We start from the raw sequence: 23628 nt of genomic DNA, 5'->3' as shown, positions 1-23628 counted from the left end.
TATCAAACTTGTGCCTTGTGTGGGCAGAGACAATATCAATGTACAGATAATCAGAACATAATGGCAATTCAGCACATCAAATGCAACATGATTTGTGGTCCAAGTTTCAAGCTCAGAAGTAGTAATGGTAGATCTCTGTGATGGTTTGCGAGTCTTTCTGAACTGCAAATTGGCTTTAGTTTGCAGTGTCTCAGTTCTGGGGCCTGAATTGAAACCCCTTCAATTCTTTAGCAGTGATACCAACTGCCAAGAATAACGATGCCAACACTGAGCATACTGGCAGTCAGTTTTACACTGACCTCTAAACTCCCAAATTAGAGATTGCTTTTAGAATGTAGCTGTTACTTCCATGTCTCTTACTGCAGGTAAAAGCAATTTCCTTTCACAACTCCTAGAACGTAAGATCAGAAGCAATCATTAGCTCACACATTCTGCCCTCCTTTTCAGCTCTATCCCATATGTCTCACCTGTCATCCTAACATGCAGTCCAGAGCTATGCCTGTAGGCAGTTGGATGAATGCCAATGCAAACAGCAGATTCCTGTGTGCTGTGTCATGGGAAACCGGGTTTGACTGAGGGTGCAATAATCTAGCTGGCATGTTTTAGCTGGTGCTTTGGAGGAGACTGTGGCAGGTTTGTTTGCGTGGAGAATGAATGAAGGCCTGGAGGCTGCTCTTTAGCAGTGGTGAGGCCTTAAAGCCTCTGGTTAAATCAAGCTGATTAATTTCTTATGGAGAGTAATACATAATATACCATGGCCAGAAAACAGTGTAGCCTGAAGCACCCACAGTGAAGGGGAGGAGGGTGAAGAGGTCTACAGTCAGTGCAAGCAGCACTCCTTGCCACTCTCTTCCTGGTAACTGCCTTTCTTATTATGTCAGGAGGAGGCAGGAGAGGTGGTAAAGAAGGCTTTGGATGTTATCACTATTGCTGTCCCGCCAGCTCTGCCAGCTGCCTTGACAACTGGGATCATTTATACCCAGCAGAGGTTGAAGAAAAAGGGCATCTTCTGCATCAGCCCACAGAGGATCAACATGTGTGGACAGCTGAACCTCATCTGCTTTGACAAAGTAATGGCTGTGTGGTGGTTATGCTCTTATTGGTAATGGGAGCTGTGCTAGGGGTGGGAGAGTATGGGGTTTGGTTTCCATTGTATTTTTGAAACACACTGACCAACCTTGTGTACTTAAGTTTTTGTTGACTGAACAGAAGCTGTTGCAAATTCTTGTTTTTCTTGGAATCTAGGAATTGCCTGGTAGCCCTTTTGCTCTGCATTGTGCTGGCATTTTCTGGACAGTAACTTCTTAAAATAAGTATTGATTTTTATTCCTCTTGGAGCTCTCATGTGGGAACTTAATTTAAATGTACATTTTAACTTAGACTGGCACCTTAACAGAAGATGGCCTGGATCTTTGGGGCTTGCTGCCCTCTGAGAGAAACTGGTAAGGCTCCTTGACACGCCCATGGCATTTAAATTTGGTGGGATGGTGACTGGATTCTCCTCCTAGACATATGAACAAATCTGAAAGACAGTTAATGCTAAAGAACAGTTTGAAGCTCCCCATGTTTAGATTTTCAATTTTATTTCTATACCTTCTGGAAAATGAGTGGTTTGCTTCATCCCAGGGGTCCTGCTCCACATGAAAAGATGCAACCACTGTTGTCAGCATTTGCCACAGCATGTCCAGGCAGGTAGTCTGCAGTAGACATGCTAAGTTAGATCTCAGAGCTGCAGTGTTGCCCCAACCCTTTATGACAGGAAGTCACTGTAAACCATGAGATTGACATTCAATTCCTTCAGAGGCTGTGATTTTGCCCACTTTCATTTCCAGAAATGTGCATCCACAAAGATGCTCAAACTTATATCAGCTTCAGAACTCAAGAGTCCTTGCACAAGCCTCAAGGAAAGTATTTTATAATAATCTGTTCCTCTCCATCCCAACAGACTCCTTAACCAGGCAGAATACACCTGTTTTGAGCATGTGTGTCCCAGACTTAACAGGTGCACAAGAAATAGCTCATGGGGGAGTACAAATCCCCAGAATATGCTTGTGGTCTGACCTCAGGATGGGATTTTAACTGCCCTCAAATTAAGATTTTTTTCCCCTGTAAGTCATCTGTTGTTTGGTGTTGTCTGATAGTAATTTTTATGTTCTCTTTTGTGTTAGCTTCCAGGACATTCACAGCTTCCCTGCAGACCAAAGCCTGCCTTGGGGTCCAGTGTTTAGAGCAATGGCAGTTTGTCATTCATTAATTGTGTGGGAGGGCAAGATCCAAGGAGACCCACTGGATGTGAAAATGTTTGAGGCCACTAACTGGGTAAAGCTGTGCTTTGTTTTTATTCAAACAGTGGCAGGGTGTTTTGGTGGTCTCAAAAAAGAGAAATGTCCCAAGCCTTCTCATGCTACTTCCCACACAAATAAATAGCTACTTCCCACACAAGTAAAACCCAGAAGAGATACTGCATGCTCAGGCTTTTGAAGAAATGTTCCTTGCTTCTGCCTAGAGCTTTCAACTAGAAGTATATGAGTACTCAGCTCATTTGGCTGGAAGTGGTGGATGTCACGCAAACCACACTGGCACAACAACTCTGTCTTTGGCTGCTGCCAGACAACAGGAATTCCCAGATGTGTCTCATATGCAGATTAAGACCACTTTTACAGAGCATGTAAAAGACTTCTGCCAGCTTTGAACTAGGTACAAGACTTTGACATTTGTTAGAGCTCTGTCAATGTGGAGATAGATTTCTACCATCTTCCGGTTTGAAATCCTGTGCTCTAAATGGATCCTTGAGGTTCCTTTCAGCTATAATGCTGTTGTGATCTGAAATATTTTTGTCTTTCAATACACAGGTGATAGATGATTCCAATGCACACCAGACTGAAGGTCAAGGATCCACACATGCCACAGTTGTTAGACCTGGACCTAAAGCCACCACTGTAAGCTATTTGTGAGATTCACATTAATGATCAAGTTAAACTGTCAGTGTAAGACTTACCTTTCAGAAGGTCCTAGTCCAAGAGAGCTCTTCCACACTTCGTCTTTCCTGTCCTGCCTGCAGAGAGATTGCCTTGATCTCTCTGATTACAGATGCCAGGGAGAGCTTGCTGCTCACACGAGAAGCAGGGGGATGCTGGATGATAGATTGTCCAGCTCAGGGATTTACCTGTCCTGGTGGCTCAAGACTCAATCCAAACTTAGCTGAGCAGTGAAGATCTCCAAAAGCATTTGGGAATGCAGTGGAGTCTGGTAGCTGATGTCAGACCCTTACTGGTGACATACACCAAGGGGGATTCTTTCAGACATCCATTTTCCCTTTGCAAGACCAGTGTAAACAGAATCTTAATAAAAAAAAGAGGACTAGTGAGTTCCTTTCAGTAAATTAGGTCTAATTGTCTGCTAAAACTGTCAGTGAATTTTTCCTACTGCTTAAGGTAACTATTTCTGTACAAAGTTAATTTCCTCTTTATGTACCAGTCATTTCTAAGTGTGACAAATCAGCCCATTATACATGATTAGCTTTGTACCATGGCCCAAAGGACAGACCTAAAATCCTTTGGCCTGAGTTTAAAATCCTTGCTGCAATATGTAACCCACTTGCTTTTCTCCTAGGCCCCAGTGGAAGGAGTTACCATTTTACACCAGTTTCCATTTTCTTCATCCTTGCAAAGAATGTCTGTCATTGCTCAGGAAATTGGTGGGGATCAACAGGTCTTCACAAAAGGGGCTCCAGAAATAGTAGCCATGCTATGTAGAGCAGAAACAGGTAACTAACATTTATGAATGCTTCCTAGAAACACATATGTGTAAGTGACTTTTGATAGTGAAATGAAGTGGAAGGTTCAAATGAGATTTCTGTGTCTAAGACTTGATACTTCAGTCCAGGAAGTCTCTCTGTTTTGCTCCAAGTCTAAGGTTAGGCTCTCATACAGCCCTTCTCAGCAAAGAAGGACTTACAGGAGATATATGTAATTACCAACTCTTGTACAAGGTGTGCGGTCTCTGCCAGAATAGCTATTTGGAAAAGTTGTGTACTAGCCCAGTAGACACCAAAAAAAAGTTTTCTTTTTTCTCCAAACCTTGGGAGGGAAACAAGAGGAGCACAGATCCTTCACAACACACTGGAAGAAGGTAAGTCTTTGGAGAATAGTTTTGGGACCTAAGTGCAACATGACAGAGACACAATGATTTTCTTATTAAGTAAAGTTCAGTTCAGCACATTTCCTTGATATCCTTGGCCTACTGGTAAACTCTAGGTCTACCTGCCCTTTGGGACATAAACCTTCTCTGCTCCAAGGCTTTCTTCTATTAGAAAGCAGTCAAATGCCCTGATGAACTGTCTTTTCCTCTTTTGCACAGTCCCATCGAACTTTGAAAGCGAGCTCCTGCTCTACACAGCGCAGGGCTTTAGGGTCATCGGACTGGCATGGAAACCTCTACAGGCAGGGAAGCCACCTACTGCTCTAACAAGGTAAGCCATAGGCTGCTGCTTCTGGCCACATTCAACCATGGGCTAGTGGTGCCTCACATAGTACCATCACCACAGCCTCCCGAGAGCAGGGTTGTAGTACAGAGTTTTGTTAGATTCAGGCCAGAGAGAATCTGATTTACATCTGGATAGAGGTCTGAAAATGGGTAGAGGGCACTCTTACAGCATGTGCCCAGAATCCTTGCACATTTCTTAACTTTCTCAACTTTGGATTAACATAGGAAGCATAACTCTAGTACATTCTGAAGACTAGTATACCCCTCCATCGTTCCATCATTTCTACTAGTCTCTTTGCAGACTTATCCAGGCTTTCAGTTGAAGAGAAGTATTTTTTTACCCTCCCCTTTTTTTTTTTCCAGTTATCCAGACTCCTTGATTAAGCAAAGACAGCAAATGACCCCCATTACTGTTCTCTAGCCCAGTCAAAGTCAGCAATTCCTCTGCTGTTGTCTTGGTCCAATCCTTTAGCTTTTGAGCTTTAGCTCTCTTTAGGTTCTGGAGAAGTCAGCAAAGTCTTCTACTATGCTCATGGTATTACTTTTTCACAAGCCTCACATGGATCCATATAGTTTTCCCCAAAACCCTCTAGCTTTTGGCTATGATTCTCCAGAAACTCCACTTCTGAAATATCTGCAGTTACTGAGGATCTGCTGTCCTCTCTCTTTGCTAGCTGCAGTTCCTAATCCAGGACCTGCTCACTTGCAGGAGCTCACTTGCTTTTTCACAGGGCATTTTGCTTTGCTGAAGGAGCCAATAACACTGAGGCAGAGTGCAAGTGGTTATTTCAGTCTTGTGACAGGTGTCATAACAGACCCATCCAACCCAAGGAGCAAATGTGTGTGATAGGGCCCAGCTTTTGAAGTTGTGTGTGCAGTTACAGCATGTGTGATATATATACTACCAGGAGAAAAGAGAAGGCTGGTGGTCAAATGCAAGATCTGCAATGAAAGCAGTTCGGGCCCCACCTGACTTAGCTACTCTGACTGCCATGACAGTGTTAGGCTAACTAACTTACTACAGTGGCTAAAATAAGTGTTTGAAAGCTTTTCTTTTCAGACTCTTCAGAGTCAACCTGTGTCCCTGGAAGACCTCTAGTTCATGACTCAGGGGTGGGGTGTTTACCAGATTCTCTTCTCTACTGCATGTGTTCAACTGTAAAAAAGCAGTACCGTAGATGTAAAGAAAATAGTAGGCCAAAACAGTATTGGAGTTCCCACATACTGTTCGCTCAGGCCCTACTGTCAAGAGGAGCAGATACATTTACTGAGGTGTCTTTCTTTGTTGTACAGTCCTCAAATGAGAATGACTAATGCACATAAATTCTCCAAATCAGACCACCACAATTTGGGAATCCTGCAGGAAATTCAGCGTGCTTTTTCATGCTGGCTAAAGATAGTGTGTGAATGGAAAACAGTCTAACTTATCCATCAGACTTTATGTTGGTATGTGGAGCAGGCAGTTTGAAATTGGCTCTTTTGATTTGATAATTAAGTAGATACGAGCTGGAAGCTGGCTATGTACTGAACTCCTTCTTCAGAACAAGGAACAAAGAGAAAAGAAAGATGAAAAATTAACTGAAGATTCTCCATACACAACCAGCACCAATTGCTGCCAGTGGGAAGCAAGCCCTGCTGGTGTTGAAATAGCACCACAAAAAATAGACAACCTGGGACTGCTGAAAACACAGAAATTATTTTAATCGTTTTGAGTTAGGTAGGATGGGTAACATTTATAACTGGCTATCATCAAATTCAATACAAAAACAGGCCAAAGGCAAGAAGAAGAACTAAATCTGTCTATCTCTCTTTCACTATAAGGGAGGAGGTAGAATCTGATCTGACATTCCTGGGTCTGCTGATAATGGAGAATCGATTAAAGAGGGAGACAAAGCCCATCCTGGAAGAGCTCAGTGCTGCCTGCATCAGGAGTGTTATGGCCACAGGTATCTAAATTGGGTGGATTATTTATGTGGCCACTGGCCCAGACAGGGAGTTCAACAGTGCTTAAGTGAACAGCCTGTTGTTGTCACCACCACTGGTAGGAAGGCACAGATATTTAGTCCAAGAAGAATCTCTGTTTTAGTAACGACATGAGCTGAACCATGTTGTCCCTGGCAATTTCACTAGGCTGTGTTAGACACCTAATAAAGGTACATCATGCAAGATCCCTTCTTTATAAATGAGCAGAGATGGAGCATCAGTGCCAGGGCAAATCACTGAACCTTAAGACATCTGGTTTGCCCACCAGTCCCTGTTTATCCATTTTTTTTTTTCCTTGAAGGGCTATTCCATCCAAATTCAAATCAGGATTTGGATAGAATAACCTCCAGTTTTTCCACAGTCTGAAGATATTTTTTCATGAGTCACACAATACGTCTTCTTGGGCCTCACCCCTTTCAGCACACATACACCAAAGCCACCTGAGGCCAATCAATGAGAATTAGTGATACTTGCAGCAATTTAGCAGTGAATCCCTTTTTGGTTTTAGTCTAAAACAAATAATCTAGGAGCATATTCCCCATTTGGATTTCTCCAAGCTGAAGATGAAAATACTTCATCTCCAGATGAAATATTTATTTTCCAGATGAAAATACATCTAATGATTGAGACAGACCTTATCTGCAAAGTTTTGATCTTTATCAAGAACTTTCTTATGCACAGAGACTGAAATCTTACTGATTCTTGAGGATATATTTGAAAACTCAGAATTCAGGAAAAGGCTAATGTTTCCTCAATAAACAATTCCTCACTGCAGAAATTTTTAGATAACACACCTCTTGATTTTTATAGGTGACAATATTCAGACAGCTATAACCGTTGCCAAAAATGCTGGGATGATCTCTCCAACGCACAGAGTGATTCTTGTGGAAGCAAACAAAGTGCCTGGATCTGTTTCAGCATCTATAACCTGGAAACCCCTAGAAGAAAACAAAACTGAAGATTACAGAAACCTGGTGAGCATAAGCATAAGAAGCAGGTGTTTTGGAGTAGGGAAAAAAACTAAGCTGTAATGCTTTAAATAAGACAGTGGAATTACACTAGAGTAACAGAGACCTGTCATTCACCATCATTTGCATGTCAAAATATGTGCTAGAAAAGGGTTTAAGAAAGAATCTTTATAAAAAGGTACTCCCCTAGATCTTAGTTCCTAGTATTTTATCTCGTGAACAAGTTTTTGCTAACTGCCTAGCTAGGTTTGAGAACAGCTTTGCAGAAATCCAGGAAAGATTTGTCTCTAGCCCTCATGCTTAGCTGATGTCTGTTTAAAGCATGCTTCCTTTCCCTGCAAGACAAATTTGATGGTACAGATGTGGACTTAAAACCAGTGGAGGTGCACTGAACCAGCCCTGCTCAAGCAGGTAGACAGTTAGCACTTTACCATACATGCAGAATTAAAACAGACTAAGTGTTGAGAAATTGCACGTAAACAATAAAACATAGGCAAGCCACACTAAGAAATTTCTTTCATCAAGCATCTCCTCAGAGAAGCTGGGCTGAAAACCAGTTACTTTCTCCCTGAAGAGTAAGTCTGAAGGTGCTGACCCTTCTCTGATAAGTATTAAGAGTCAGGCAGATGGTAGGGAATACCTGCAGGGGCTGTTGAGTGGCTCCTTGCTACCAAAGTATCTTTGGCAGGACTTTTTCCATAAATCCATTGCCACAGTATTTCACTGTAGAAAGACTTGGCTAGATGTGGTTTCTAGATACTGTCTCTCTAGCCCCTCTCACTCAGAGTGCAGCCCATCACATTGGTACTGTTGCATGAATTTTATCAAATGCAGTAATGCTGAGGGCCGGCTTTTAAAACTTAAGAAGCAGCCAGTTAACACTGAAATTAATGGCACTCTATGCCTCAATCCCTTTACAAATTCAAGCAAAGGCAATTGGCCTTGAACCCAAGGCTCCCAGAGTCTTCGAAAGTACCCTCCCTGTGGTGAACCCTTTACTTTGTCTGTAGTAGTGCCTGTGTAAATGTTCAGAGCAGCTTTTGAAGACCTAGACACAGCATTGATTCTGTCTTATTTTATAGGAGGATGATGGTCAGACTGAGCGAAGAATCAATCTGGCATTGGGACACGGCCAGTATCATTTTGCCATGAGTGGAAAATCTTACCAAATTGTAGCACAGCATTTCAGGCACTTACTTCCAAAGGTAAGATGTGGATTTTTTTAACTGGTGTAGGCTTGCCTTTCTGGAGATTCCAACTGTCCTGGTATAATTAGCTGAAGGGATCTGTACTAGGATATCTTTTGGGAACAATTCTAACCCTAAAATACTTAATGGATGAAGCTCTGACATTAACATTTGTTAAAAATCCCTGGATTTTTTTCTGCACATGAGAGGAGCAGATCTGTCTCATGATGTGAGGATGTGACTTAAAACATTTGTGCCCATATGCCTGGCCCTTGCACAGCACTGATTCTACCCTGTTTTGGAGAATGGGAGAAAACAATGGTATTACACATTATGCACTTCAGCATGGCTTGTCTGTTTCATGGAGAGGATAATCTCATGAATTCTCTTCTTGTAACTGCCTGCCTGGTAATTTGTTTTCATCAGGTAACTCAAATGACATACCAGGCCTCTTGTCCTTATTGTGATTGTTATTTTTTCAAAATATTGATTAAGAACCATTATATCTTTGATTATCAGCATTTCCTACTTCAGAGTCTAGAATCAGTTGTTTATAAATACGATTTTTTTGTGATTTCTATTCCAGATAATCACTGAAATCACTTACTTCAAGTGTTTAAAAAATAATTTCCTTTTTTCTCTTTACAGCTCCTGCTGAATGGAACAGTTTTTGCTAGAATGTCTCCTGGTCAGAAATCCAGCCTGGTAGAAGAGTTTCAAAAGCTGGAGTAAGTTCATAATGAGTTTGAAAGTGTTTGTTGAATTTCCAGGTTTGAAAGATGTCTAGTAAGAGCTAGCTTTTGTCTAGCATAGCATTTCATGGAAGTGCACAAAACTGAAACTTCCACAGATAACCAACTTTGCAATCAAAATCCAAAAGCCTGTTAAAAAAAGATGCTGAACTCCGTGCTGGTTTGGCAACCTGTGGAAGATCTAACACTCCCATGATTCTGGCTTTTTTTTGTTCACATCATCCTTCATTCTTACTTCCCTCTGGGCCTGAAGGAAGGGCACTTGTGTCCCTAAGATTTTTTAGGAATATCTCCCAACACTGTAGCTTCTCTGATGCTTGCAGTCTTTTTACTGCACTACTGCTGGCTCAATGGGATGGGTTAGGAAACGTGGCAGGGCAGTCTGGATTGGTATGCCCTGTGCTGCTCGCAGTCACAGAAGTGTATATATATTCCTGAGTCCCAGGCTTCTTGTTGCCTGTTGTTCAGCTGTTTCCCAAGTCTTTTGAAGACTCTCACCCTCACCTCACCTAGACCCAGGCCTTGCTCTACAGCAAGAAGAGTTTTAGGCTGTTTCGGATTAACAACCTGGTGTTGTTGAGCACCTCAGCTGCTGTCTGGCCTCCCTGATCACCATCAGTGCCTTCCAGTGAGAACTTATCCTGCACTGAAATCAAGGCCTTGGGAGTAAAAAGCACCAGGGCTCATCATTCCACAAGGTTATTTCAGCCTTGGAGCGGGGAGCTGTCTCTAGATATTCTGTTAAACTCATGTTCTCCTTTTCCACCTGCTTCAGCTGTCTCTGTCACTCCCTGTCTGTCCCAGGAGATTCTGGCAGTGTTGGACCCCAGAGTCTCCATTCATGTCTATTCCCAGTGAACATGAGGTACCTGTGCCTGCAGTCCTTCCTTTCTGAGCAGGGCTGTCCCCATTAGTCCTGTCCTCTGGGGTGGTTGACTTTAAAATCAGGGAGACCAAGTCCATTGTAGTAAACATAAAGCTTCATGCTAATATGTTCTTTATTCCATCACAGCAGAAACTCTTTACTGTAGTCATACCTGAGGTGCAAGCCCAAGGCCCATGTACAATTCAGAGTCTTGGGATTATATTTAGGTCTTTCAGCTTTCCAGAAAAGTTTTTAACAAAAATCTTGCATGACTTGCATAAATAACTTGCATGGACTAGGCTCTGATTCCTCACTTTCCTTGGAACTGAACTCTGGGTCACTTTATTTTTTTAGTTACTTTGTGGGCATGTGTGGAGATGGAGCCAATGACTGTGGGGTAAGTGAAAATTCTTTAAAATATATTTATTTTAAAAATGAGAAATGAATGCAATGCCAGTGGAATATTCCAAACTGAGCACATGGTGGGGATGGGAGTGCACTGCTTCTTCACAGAGCAGCTGTGCTGTCACCAGTATTGATTTAGACCTGATCCTACAGTGCAGTCCTTACCATGCAAGAGCGGTCCTAGGCAGAGATTTTTGCAGCGTGTGGTCTCAAGGACTGATGCATTTTCTTTGCAAAAAACCACCAGATGATTCTCCAAATCCTCTACCGGGGTTTATGTCAATATCTTCAGTGTTTGGGGTTGGAGAAGACAGATGAGGAGCTTTCATGGGGAACAGCTGTAGTCCTACAAGGTTTTTGCAGAAGAACATTTTAGAAGAGCAGGAAAGCTTTGGTTTTTCTTTTTCCAAAAGGAGGGGTTTATGTTCAGGAGGGACCCATAACTCCCTTCTGGGCAGGTTCATATCTCTCTATGACTTCATGCATCCTCGTGGCAGTGAGAGCAATGCCACCTCACCAGTGCAGCTCTTGCTTGTCCTAACACAAAGTCCCAAGCAGGCAGAGAACCTAGACTATCTGCATGAGGTGTGACAGCAAGTAAGTGCTGACAAAGGAGGGAGCCAAACCTGTCTTCTGCAGGTGGTAGTGGATGGCTCTGGGGTCTGTGGAAAATGATCTTGCCAATGCTCTCATCTCCATTCTTTTCCTGGTCCCAATGCCTCACCACATCCCACTGGAGGAATGCCCTGGGTGGAGCATACCTAGGGAGTAAAGAGGGACTGCTGTTCACAGCACACATCCTGTAATAAGGGATCACTGCTTGGCAGACATGTGATTTGCTGTGTCTTCCTGGTTTGTGAGTGTTGAAGAAGAATGTGACTTTCAGGCTTTGAAAGTGGCACATGCAGGGATATCACTGTCAGAGCAGGAGGCGTCTGTGGCTTCACCTTTCACATCCCGAACCCCCAGCATAGCCTGTGTGCCAGAGCTAATCAGGTAAGCACAGAATTTTGTTCCCTATTTCATAAAGAAGACAGTTCCCACTCCTCTCAAATATTAGTGTTGGGTGTTCGCAGCAAGCCAAAATGTGTATATCTAGAGAAAAATAAATGTCTTTGATCTTGAAATTGCTGTTTGCCTAGTTCCTTTCTGAAATTCCTTTAAGGTACATTAATTACCTGCAAACCACAAGAGGAGGGCATTTAGAGTTGAGCTTTATATCATCAACAGTATTTTTAAATGCAAAAACATAGCAAAATGAGCAATGCTCCATAAAGCTGAATCAAATGTCCACAAACCAACCCATACACTACTGTTGGGCCCTGCCTCTGATACCTTATGCAAGGAAAACTTGGCATCTCTCATGCGAGGATCCTGGTTTTGCTTACTGGGGCAGGGGGAGTGTGTTACCCTCATTGGATACAATGTGTTCAGTGCAGGAGGAGAGGACTTGTTGAACTCACTGAGCAGCTGCTTGGCTTTGAATTTTTTTCCTTATGCGGAGTTGTTACCTGCACTATTAATATCAGCACAAAAAGTTGCTGGGGTAAATTGTATTCTACAGAACACAGGTGACTAGAATCAAGCCTGTTTCTTTGCAACAAGATATCTGCAAGTGAAGACTTCACTTTCATTCAGGCCAGATTTTATTTATTTCACCTCCCAGCAAGATACTGGCAGACTTCACTGCTTGTGACACATGCCTTGTTTTTCAGCAGCCCTTTGAGAGGACTAACAACAGGAGCACCCCTCACCTAACTGCTGTCTTTTATTCATGTCTTCACACAGGGAAGGCCGTGCTGCTCTTGTCACTTCCTTCTGCATGTTCAAGTACATGGCACTGTACAGCACAATTCAGTACCTTGGTGTTCTCCTACTTTACTGGGTATGTACTGGGAACATGTTGGCTAGAACTGGATGAGCTACTGCTCCCTTGTAGGAGAAACAGGGCATAAAAGCCGCTATAAAACTAGGGTATGGAGCTTTACCTTTACCTGAGCTGCTGACTTCTGTGGTGTGATCATTTGGTCCTCCTGTACTCTCATATGAAAATCAGAAAGATTCTTCCCATTAACCTCAGCCATTGGGCTCAAGATCCAAGCTGGGCAAAAAGAAGGCTGAGATACTGAATGGTGTTTTGGATGAGGGCATATGTCTGTGAAAAGGAAGAATCTGGTGTAAGCATATGCTGTTGCAATTTATTCAGCATTTAAACCATGAATTAACTTGACAGTGAGCAAATCCCCTGGAGTGCCTTAAACCACTTTTGCATGGCTTCTTCCCAGATGGAGAGAAGGGCTTTGCATTCAGAAGTTACCCAGCAGTGAGAAAGCACGTCACTTCAAATAGTCTTCTTTTCTATTGCATGGAGTGAACTGGAAATACAGTTCAAGCAATGTGCAAAATGAGAGTATTCACTGCAGGTCCACTGGTGACAAATCTATTGGCAGGGTGGTGAAATGTGTGGTCCCCTTATCTGCAGAGTAGCATTTCAAAACAAACAGCAGAGCATTAGCTCCATGGATATAGTGTGGCTTTCTGGAGATGATATAAACAAGCCTATGGCAAATGTCTAATTTGTGATATTTTTTCTTTGTGTTCCTCTTTTCAGCAACTAAACTCCTTTGGGAATTACCAATTTTTGTTTCAAGATCTGGCTATTACCACTGTCATTGGCATGACAAGTAAGTCCCTTAGTCACCCTATGTATTAATGAGAGAATGATCTCAAATATTTTTCACTCCTTGGGAATGCATAATTCTATGTACAGAAAAGAAGAAAAGGGCAACTAGACATCCTGCAGAGTAATCCTCTCTGTAGAGTATAGGATGTTTGGATTAGTAGAAGAGGGATCTTGTTTGAGAAAAGCTCTGAAGTAAGATGAGTAATTCTTAGTGGTGCATTTGCTGAGCATGTAGGTTGTTGCTAACTGGGATGTTATCTCTAGAAGGAGTAAAATCACACCTTATGCAATGGAAAGTCTATTCAGGCTTTTTCCAGTTGACTTAGGAAGGCAGATTAAGGGGATACCTAAGGCTCCATGCCCAAATGAAAAAGTGTAAGGATTGACTGTTTGGAGACCATCTCACCCTTGAAGCTGTGTAGGCAAGAGCCACAAAAGGAAAGAGAGGTGGAAATGGAAAAGAAAGAAATTACAGATGTCAGGCATTACAGAGCAGAAAGTTGCAAGCCAAGAATGAGAAGGAACCAGTGTTGAGGCAGAAAGACAATGTTGTTGAGACAGAATAAATGCAGGGAGAGGTTTAGAAGCAGGAATGGCAAGGACAGGGCCATGAAGAGTGTACAGCAAAACCACATCCTGGTGTGTTCCATCCTTGTTGGAACACAGACAACAGGAAAAGACTTTGGTTAAATCAAGCCTAAAAGGGTCAGCCACAATACTGGGTGCCAAAAACTACTTTGCTGTAAGTAGCCCATCTGGAACATTGCATCAATGTATATCATCATGTACAAAGTCTGGATAACTTTGTTAAACCTAAGAACAGAAGAAAACCTGTTGTGTCAGCTAATGTAGTCTTCCTCCATCTCAAATAATCAGACACTAAGCACTTAATCCAGGAGGGTGCACAAAACATGGGCAGCAGAAAATCCCAAGCCACAAGAGACAAGTGACAGAAAGAGAATAGGAGAGCATGAGTATGTTTATATCCTTGGTCCTGACAGTAGGAAAATAAAAGAATAATCCAATATTTTATTTTCAAAATATGCCTCATGATAGTCAGATGCCATTAATTAGCCTTCTGTGTCAATATGATTTTGTAAGAAAACAACTCTGATTTTGTACTTGATATGTAGTCTTCGTATGTTTTATAATGAATATTATAGACTGGCCATTGATAACAGTATTATACAGCAGCACTGCTTATATTTTGGACACACTAGTAAATATTTCTGTGCATGTTTCAGTGAGTTTCACAGGTGCCTACCCAAAGCTGGTTCCCTACAGGCCTCCAAGCCAGCTTATCTCACCCCCATTGCTGCTCTCTGTTGTACTTAACATCCTCTTCAGCCTCAGCATGCAGATTTTCGGGTTTGTGGTGGTCCAGGAGCAGCCTTGGTATTCCAAGACTGATATACACCGGTAGGTCGCCTTCTTGGGACTCTTAGTAACACAGGGTTGACCTAGTGGATGATACTATTGATCAGCTTAACTGCAGGCCTGATCAGCAGCTGCAGACAGACCCTCTGCTCCTCATAGGGTGCAAACATTTTAACCACTGTTGTCTGCAGGTCCCTAAGCTCTCCAGCAATCTGCCACGCAGCACAGTGCATGTGGTGAGAATGCTTCTGCTGAGCACAAAGAGGAGGACTTGATTGCAAGAGAGGCCAGGGTATCTGAGTAGGTTTGAGCTACTGAGCAAGCTGAAACCAGAGGGTGAGATTGGGGGCATTGCCAATAACTGACATCATGGCTGTGAGGGAGGATTCCTGTCAGTTATAGTAGAAATTGGGGGAAATAACTGGAACAATAATCATTCACTGACCAGTGTGACACTCTTTTTCAGTGCCTGCCTCTCAATGAAGAACCACATGGAGAATTCTTCCTACAGCCTAGGGCTCCATGGGGTGAGAGATGGAGCCCATGAACAAACAGACAATGGCTACAAGAGCTATGAAAACACCACAGTGTGGCTGCTGAGTACCATCAACTGCCTCATTGTAGCATTAGTGTTTTCCAAGGGAAAGCCTTTCAGGCAACCCATCTACACAAACTGTAAGTATGGGGAGAGAGGAAGGGGTATAGAAGTCAAATCAGGAGGTCAATTCACTACAGAAAAATTAGAACTTGATCAAAAAGATGCCAATCAAAAAATCAGGAGCCTGATATTAGATTTTTAAATGACTAAAAGCCACCTGTTCAGGTACCTTTTTAGTGCCAGTGGGATCCAGTGACCAGCAGCTCTCTTCTGTAATGCCAAAATCCTGGACCTGGCGCTTGGATTTCTGAAATGGACAAAAGGAGCAGCAGGAAAGTGCTGTTTGCTGGCAGAAGCATCATGTTATTTAAGGCAGCCTAAATGAGACATCTCAAAGAGAGATTAGGTGGTGGCATTTTAGTCTTCAGAATAATTCTGGAAGAGCCCTATGTCTCTCTCCCCAGAGCATGCTGGGTGAGCAGTATTTGAGTGAATTCACATTCAGAGCATTCTTTTGGGCTCATCTCAGAAGAAAACATTCAGTGACATCTATGTGTTTGCAGAGTCCCATTTTCCAGAACCAGAGATATTTAGCATTTGCTAACTCTAAGACCAGTAATTTCTGCAAAGAGGAAACATCAAAGGATGCAAAAATGTGAAGGGCCTGTAGTGAGGTCCGATAGGGTTTTTTGTGCATCTGAAAGACTGTCACGTGAAAGGAAGATGAGGCAGTTCCAGAAGTTTCGGTGCGGCATCGAGGAGTTGTTCTTTTTCTGTGTGGGACAAATCCTGGCAGCAGTCTCTCAGGCAAAGCTCTCTTCAGTTGCTTTTTTTTTTATAAAATAAACATTTACATTAATGCTGCAGGTTTCATGGCTTTGCTGTTTTGATATAGTAATAGCGAGGAGGGGACATTCCTCCCAGATAGCAGAAAAGTGGGCCATCAGTCTCCCAGAACAAGGTAAAACAGAAAAGCCTGAGTGGAAAGTGAAATTTGGCGCATGCCAGTTGAAGAGAAAATGAATTTACTCATTATTGGAAGCTTTGCCTACAGGTCACAGATGGAGAGAGCAATAGATTCTCCATTACTTAGACTCTTTAGATCCTTGTCAAGAGCAAAGTCTCAATATCACTGAAATTGAGGACAGAATCCCTAACCATATTAATAAGATCAAGACAAAATTCTGGACATTTCTCTGAATGACAGGAGATACTGAGCTCAGAGAGAGACTCACTGGAAGGCTGTGAAGCTTCTCAGATGTGAGAGGTCACATTAAATGTTCAAAATACCCATTTGATGTTTTAAATCTGTGGCTACAAGGCTTGTCCCACCCTCATGTATAGGTACATGACTGAGTAAAGCTGGGGTTTTACTCTGTTCATTTTTCTTTTGCTGAAAGTTCCTTCCTATCTTGTGGATTCTTTTGATGGCTGTGTAACACAGAAAATTATTACTGTCTTCTATAATAAAGGCAAGAAGCTGAGATTGCTCACAAATCTGTGGCTTTATTTGTCTGTTTTTCTCCCTTCAGATGTGTTCATACTGGTGCTCATAGGGCAGCTGGGCATTTGCCTCTTCTTGATGTTTGCTGATATTGATGATCTCTACTCTAAGATGGATGTGAGTATTGTCCTAAGGCAAAGGGGAAAGTTTCTTCCTACTACCAGTCCCATTATAAGTGCAGTGGGATTGTTTTAACAAATGGCACAGACTATTCCAGGGATACATGGTACCTCTAAAGAAAAATTGAATTTAAAGAGATGGATTCTAGATGATGGTATTGTAGAACCTTCTGGATGACTCCAAACTAAGATCTATGCACTGTGACAGCTGGACAGCTACACATGTACTTTTGATTGTTTCAGCACATTGTCTGTGGAATAGAAGATGGCATCACTGAGCTTACAATGCTCGGTGTGTTGGTGGCTTGATAGTTGTGAAGCCAGGACAAGAATGGGGCTAAGCTCTGCAAATTTAAAGTACAGCACCATGTGCTTGTGTTTCTCAAGCTGTGCTACTCTGAACAAAGGTCCTCTTGAAATGAAGATCTACCAGTTGGTGCTCACAGAAGCTCTCATTTCTCAGACCCGAATCTCTTCAGGTTGCCTATTTAAATTTCAGAGAGCCTGCAGTTTCCCAAAGCAGTATTTGGGTTTAGAACAGTGGTAGAGAAAGGCTAGTGAGGGCTTGCATGACAATGGACAATCTATCTTGATCCTTGATTAATAAATACCAATAAGGGCTTGATTTATTTTGTCTGTCAGAATGCAAGCTGGGAGTTGTCTTGTGCAAATCCATCCTAAGGGAAATATGAGGGAAGGACAAGATCTACATCAGCTCTAGGACAGGGTTGTCAGTGGACATGACAATTAATGCATCGAGACTGGGAGATGTTAACTTCCTCCACTGTGACACTCTCACAGTCGTGCTGTAGGTGTGACAGGAACAAAACAACGAAAGTAACTCACAGCTATTTTTTCTGCACATTTGTAATCATAGAGATGAAGTGTGGTGGCTTTGAATAACAGGTACTGAACACGGTGCTGCTTCCAGTCCTGTATGTTTGCATGACAGTTAGCAAGTAGATTTAGAAATGGAAGTAATGAAACACTGAAAAAGGAACATTATCAAAGGGTGTGGGCCTCGATTTTAAACGCCAAAAAGCCCAGCAAAAGCTGCCTCACGATGTAACTATTTCCAGACCAGCGGCTCAGTGGGCAGAGCCAGTTAGAGAATCTGCCACAAGATGGCACTTTAAAGCAAGTCTTAGTCCTGTTGTGGACGATGGTGGCAAAAGATATTGTCAGCACTGCAGCTGTGAGGGGCTAAAATGCTTTTGGGGAGAACTGCAAAACTCCCAGCCCAGGCAGTCTGGAGGGAATACTCAGGATTTGCTGAGAAGATAAAAGGGTAGAGTGGCAATAAAAAACTCTGCAATAGCCTGGCCTGAAGAAACTGCTGATAAAAATTTTGGATCAGAGTTTAATCTCCAAAAGAAATTTAGCTACAGCCAGAAAGCTGGTGCTTCCAGCTGTGGGAAGCTGGAACCGGGTTTTGAGTGGAAATACTCAAACTTTGAACTATTTCTTACATTAGAAAGAAAAGAGGCAGTTAGATTTCCTATTGCAGTTGTACGGTATGGTTTTCTCTGTTTTCTCTACAGCATCATAGGTTTAAAATCATCTTTATCACTGAGAGAACTGGGTTTGTTTAGTCTGAGGAAAAGGAGGCTCAGGGGAAACCTTAATTTTTTCTGTAACTACTTGACAGGCGGCTATAGCAAGGTGGGTGTCACTCTTTTTTTTCCCATGTAACAAGTCATAGAGGGGAAATGGCCTCAGGTTGTGCCAAAGGAGGCTTAGACTGGAGATTAAGAAAAAAATCTTAACTGAAAGGGTTACAGACTGGAACAGACTGCTCAGGGAAGTGGTTGAGTCATCATCCCTGGAAGTATTTAAAAGAAGTGTAGTTGTGGCACTTAGGGACACAGTAGACTTTACAGTGCCAGGTTAATGACTGGACTAGATGATCTTAAGGGTGTTTTCTAACCTAAATAATTCTATGTTCTATGACACAAGTACCCACCAATGTCTACAGTGGGCACATGTTACTGAACAGCTCCTGCTTTTTTCCCAGCTCGTTTGCACCCCTACCACGTGGCGGATCTCCATGGTGATAATGCTTGCAGTCACACTTGCCGTGTCCTTCCTTGTCGAGGTGAGTGTGCCTCCTTGAATGAACCGGTCAGCACTAATTGGAGAGATGAAGGGGAAACCTAGGTCTCCACTGTTTGCCCTGTCTGTGTAGCATGGAAGAAAAGGGAAAACTGCTGTCCAGATCCTCTAAAATCTTCCTTTTGCTTTTGCCTTTACAGGAAGCTGTCATCGAGAACAGACCCCTGTGGCTGCTTCTGAAAAAGACCTTCCGGTACCACTCAAAGAGCCACTACAAGAGGCTGCAGCACATGTTAGAGCAGGACTCAGCCTGGCCACCTCTGAATGAAACCTTCTTCTCAGATTCTGTGACAATAACAGTAGAGGGAAATATGGGAGGCCATAGCAATCCAACATTTGACAGCAGTGAGGACTCACTCTGAAAGAAACTGCAGTGGACACATGTCCAGGACTGTTGCAGGTGGCTTTAAAAGGACTCTCTGAGGGACTTAAAAAAGAGGCAAGACTGTCTCATCACTGCTTAACCACTCTAGGACTAATCAGCTCTTGCTTACCTTTAAATTGACTGGAAGCAGAAAAGCTGGTCACAATAACCTAAAGCCACAACGTTTCCTCTGTCCCCTTGCCCATGTACAAATTGCTGGCAGCTGCAATTGAATAGCTTGCTGAATACTGGCAAAGTGTTTGTGGTTTAAGCATCCCACTGTTGCATCCCTCTCTTGGACTGCATTATGCAGTCCATACAGGTGGGAGCTGTTCCAGGTGAAAAGTAGCTAATTGAGATACCAGCACTTCTCTGGGGAGATCCCCTTTGGGGAAACAAGTAGAATGTCCTCCTGATAGAGGCTGCTGGACATAGGCAGGTGCTGGGATTCCTCACAGGGTTTCAGATACTGTTACCTGGTGTCTGTCTTTTGTCGGAGATTTTAACCCTTCTGGCAATACTTGGCTTTCAGAGCTTGAAGGAGCTGCAAATAGACAAAGTTTTCTAGAAGCATCCACTCCCAGCACCATTGTGCTCTTCTCAGGATGGGAACAAAGCAGAGCTCTCTTGCTAGCTCATTGCTACCAGGCAACCTGTTTGCCCTCTTGGTTTAAGACTTGTGATACTTGCATTTTCTGGGTGAAAAATCTCTTGACCTGCAAAGCAGAATGATTTAATTATTTAACAATTCTTTTTGGAGAGAGGTATTTGTTTGGGATATTCATTTAAAAAAACATACACTGGAACGTGATAATTGCAAATTGTGATCTCATTCTGAGGGTTTTCAAAAATATGCTGCCCTTGTGGTGTGAACTTCCTCTGCTAGGGCAGGTGCCGCACAGCTGGGCTGCCACCAGGCATCAGCTCCTGCTTTACGAGTGCCAAAAGAAACCCACATTGAAGGGGTTATTACCCCCTAGGACCTAAGGCCTGAAATAGAGATGGGGAGCCAGCTAGGTCTCAGAATAATTTTATTCAATTCTGTGGCTTGCTTTTAAGTTGAGCCATCTGAGGTTTTGACTCTGCTTTTCAACCATAATTGCAGATGCAATTCATTCATCAGCTTGTATTCCTCACCTATGAATCTTTGATGGCAACTTTTACTCACTCTGCTGTGCTGTCTGCTATACATAAATGCAACAACACTGCATATTTCTGCAAGTGTTGCCTACTTTAAAAAAGACAGCATCCACCAGCACATATTCTCTTAGCCCATCGATGTTAGTCTGCCTTCCTGCTCACTGCATTTTGCAATCTTGGTCCCCAGGTGGGTAAAACAACAAGATAATCAATCAGGAGGGCTTTAGACCAGGAGGAACACTTCCTTCTTTGGAAAAGGTGTGCAGGGGAGTTGTCCCCTCTGAACTGACTGCACAGTTAGTTTTTCACAGCTGAATCTTGCCCATGCTTTTGCTGGTAGGCCTGAGGAGCACTTTTTTACTGGGAACTGTATTTTCACACTGTTTGGTGCTAAAGAACTCTTGCATTGCCACAGGAACCCAGAGAATCAGGCAAGTTGGGAATCACAGTAAAAATTCCTTTGGTCTTTTAGACTTAAAAAGTAACTCTGGAAAGCAAAGAGCAAATTAGAAGGGATTATGAATTGTTTTGAGTCAACGTGTCTGTACTAGAACAGAGTTTGAAAATATCTAGCTTGAATCAAAAAGTAAGAAACAATTTTTTTGTAGAAAGGAAAAAAACCCTAAATCCAAATCAAAAATATTTCAACTTGAATAAAATATTTATTTGACTCAAAGCAATTTGTTCCCTGCTTATGACAACTTTGATATAAGCAAATGAGTAAATATCTGCCTACCTAACACAGTTTACCTAATGGGAAATACCTGCCACAAAGATATTGACACAAACCAGAAATGTTTCACATTTATTCCTAAAAGTGTCCCAAAGTTTTCATGAGTTCCCAGTTCACAGCAAAATCCTCTGGGAAGTGAAGGCTAGATGCTCTATGCTCTCCTTACTCCTTGAGGCAGGAAAGAGCAGGTTGGTGGAGTTACTCCTGCCATCCTCTCTTTGGATACAGTAACATTTTCCTCGGAGACAAAATTCAGTGTCCTATTTATGGACTCCTGCACACAACAAGTAAGTTGCTGCAATATGACACATATTGCTGTCCAGTAGGACAGCTGCAGTAGCATTGCACACTGGGCATGAAATTTATGTTTATGCCACCACTGACAGCATGAAAGTATCAACTCATGGCAAACCTGTGGCGATTGTTGGGTTGGCATTATAAAGACCTGCTTGCCTGCTGCTGAAGTATAGCCTTACCTGCAAGAGAACAAAATTCAGATGCTAGATGATGCTTTACCCCTGTCACTCCAACCACCCTAACCATCTCTGACATTTTAACTGCAGTTCTTTTTTAAAGAGGTCAGTAAGTCAGACTAGCATCTGTGGGACAGGTAGGAAGTTTTTTGAAGGCTTCTCCTGGGTGCTTTGGGATGGAGTGACTGATGCTTCATAGACATAAGCCACGGGGGAAAGCTGGTGAACCTCCTTTTTGGCTATTAGCACACATTCCTGGCAGATGGCTGCAGGGAAGAATATGAAGCTAAGAGGGTGCTGCATACTTAGAAGAGCTAAATATTTCCCTTATGATGCCTGTGTCCCTTCTTGGAGAGCAAAGACTGAATGGCTTTGTTGTTGGCCCTCATTCCTGACAGAACAGCTGTGGACAGGGATATCTTACCTCCTGACTGAGCAGCGACACACGCCTGGCGTGCTCATGCTTTTTGCAACTGCTGGGACTGACCACAGACACATCATAACTGCCCATTTATGGATAACGATCTTGAGAGGAATTTTATTGTTACAGCTAAGGCACATTCATTTTGCTTTAATAGCCTTGGTTTAGTAGTCCAAAGGTAGTACAAAGCACCAGAGAAATGCTGCTGCTCCTGGGCTTACCTGTGGCCTCAACAGCAGCGTAAAGCATGAGTGTGCTTTAGAACAGGGGAAAATACTTGCAAAATTGCTATTTTTAATTGCTTTATTCTCCTATGACATAGACACAAGTTTTTTTCCTGCATAAATAGGGACACACTGCAGGACTGATCTTCCTCTACAGAGGTTAGAACAATTACATCCTGTGGATAAGAAGGGAAACAGTTATGGATGGCTACTTGCTGAGTTTGCATAGATAAATGCTGTACATGTATTTCTGCCAGACTGTAAGCAGAGGTTTTGCATGCAGGATACCATCTGTGTTCACATTAGTGGACTATGGATGCTACATGAATGTCCTTAAAAGGGAAAAGAGCTATGAATGCTGGGACTTTAAGCTAGTATGTGTCTGAACTTTCAGTGGAGTATGTTTGAAACCCTACAAAACACGTGAAAAGCTCCAGGGCTCCTGAAAGTCATTGGATTTGATGTTGCCAGTCTTTCAGTGCCCTCTGGAGATGGTTTTGAAGAGAACTCCAGTGTTGCACTCCGAAAAGTTTATTTAATTTGAACTTTGCATTTCTATCCAAGGCTGAAACTTCCTGCTTGAAATAATAATGGTGGTGCCTGGAGGCAGACTGGTCCTCAAAAGCTTGTGGTATCTCAGTCCAGATACAGCTTCAGTGTCCGAAAGCTGGCACACTGATTCAGTGTCTGTCTTTTGTCCTGGTGAATGTTGAAGAATGTATTAAATTTTCATGGAGGAACCAAATTTATCAGATGAATAATTCATTTCAGTCCCAATGTTTATGCAGAATGCACTTCCAGTGGTTATCCTAGTTCCACCAGCTCTACAGAAAAGTCTGTCACATCTTCAGACAAGTCAAGTGGGGGGAAAATCTCTCAAAAACCTTCATCTAATTCTTTTGTTGTTAGTTAGGTACCACAATAACCAAAATTATGTTCTCAGATATCAGCAGAGCTTGTGGTCTATTTTAACATAACACATTAAAGTGAGTGATGACTGGTTTTATAAGGCAGACACAATGCAGAGTAGCTAAAAGTATGGAAGTACAAGGAAATTAGGCTGTCATTTTAGCAATATTGTAAGCCTGATTACTGCTGGCTTCATAGACCATTAGTTTTTCTTTACAATTCTTCTTTTCCCAAATAAATATCATATTCATAGTGACTTTCTTAAATCACAAAGTTTTAAAGACTTTATGTTAATTCAGTATTCCTCCCCACCTCCCGCTCCCCGC

The 23628-nt window shown here is 42.5% G+C and overlaps 1 protein-coding gene across 2 annotated transcripts in view; it reads left to right on the top strand.

Annotated features, from left to right (window-relative positions):
* The window catches only part of LOC113969016 (probable cation-transporting ATPase 13A4), a 39766-nt gene extending 19973 nt beyond the window's left edge, over nucleotides 1–19793 (top strand). The window contains exons 12-31 of one of the 2 annotated variants that reach the window (XM_027686089.1): nucleotides 882–1070; nucleotides 1381–1442; nucleotides 2169–2319; nucleotides 2853–2939; nucleotides 3613–3766; nucleotides 4360–4471; nucleotides 6307–6431; nucleotides 7279–7442; nucleotides 8519–8641; nucleotides 9272–9351; nucleotides 10595–10637; nucleotides 11532–11641; nucleotides 12434–12530; nucleotides 13257–13329; nucleotides 14573–14747; nucleotides 15172–15380; nucleotides 16836–16924; nucleotides 18941–19021; nucleotides 19179–19231; nucleotides 19321–19793. In XM_027686089.1, the coding sequence (XP_027541890.1) occupies nucleotides 882–1070; nucleotides 1381–1442; nucleotides 2169–2319; nucleotides 2853–2939; nucleotides 3613–3766; nucleotides 4360–4471; nucleotides 6307–6431; nucleotides 7279–7442; nucleotides 8519–8641; nucleotides 9272–9351; nucleotides 10595–10637; nucleotides 11532–11641; nucleotides 12434–12530; nucleotides 13257–13329; nucleotides 14573–14747; nucleotides 15172–15380; nucleotides 16836–16924; nucleotides 18941–19021; nucleotides 19179–19231; nucleotides 19321–19363 (2220 nt within the window). In that variant the 3' untranslated portion in view covers nucleotides 19364–19793. Of the gene's footprint in view, nucleotides 1–881; nucleotides 1071–1380; nucleotides 1443–2168; nucleotides 2320–2852; nucleotides 2940–3612; nucleotides 3767–4359; nucleotides 4472–6306; nucleotides 6432–7278; nucleotides 7443–8518; nucleotides 8642–9271; nucleotides 9352–10594; nucleotides 10638–11531; nucleotides 11642–12433; nucleotides 12531–13256; nucleotides 13330–14572; nucleotides 14748–15171; nucleotides 15381–16835; nucleotides 16925–18940; nucleotides 19022–19178 lie in introns of both variants that reach the window. The other variant, XM_027686088.1, reaches the window with a different exon arrangement.
* Nucleotides 19794–23628: the final 3835 nt, after the last annotated feature.

This window comes from Neopelma chrysocephalum, unplaced genomic scaffold (assembly GCF_003984885.1).
Source record: "Neopelma chrysocephalum unplaced genomic scaffold, ASM398488v2 Primary Assembly neopelma1_70, whole genome shotgun sequence".
In the NCBI taxonomy this organism is placed as follows: domain Eukaryota; kingdom Metazoa; phylum Chordata; class Aves; order Passeriformes; family Pipridae; genus Neopelma; species Neopelma chrysocephalum.
The sequence above is the reverse complement of the archived record's forward strand: the minus strand, read 5'-3'. Positions and strand labels throughout refer to the sequence as shown.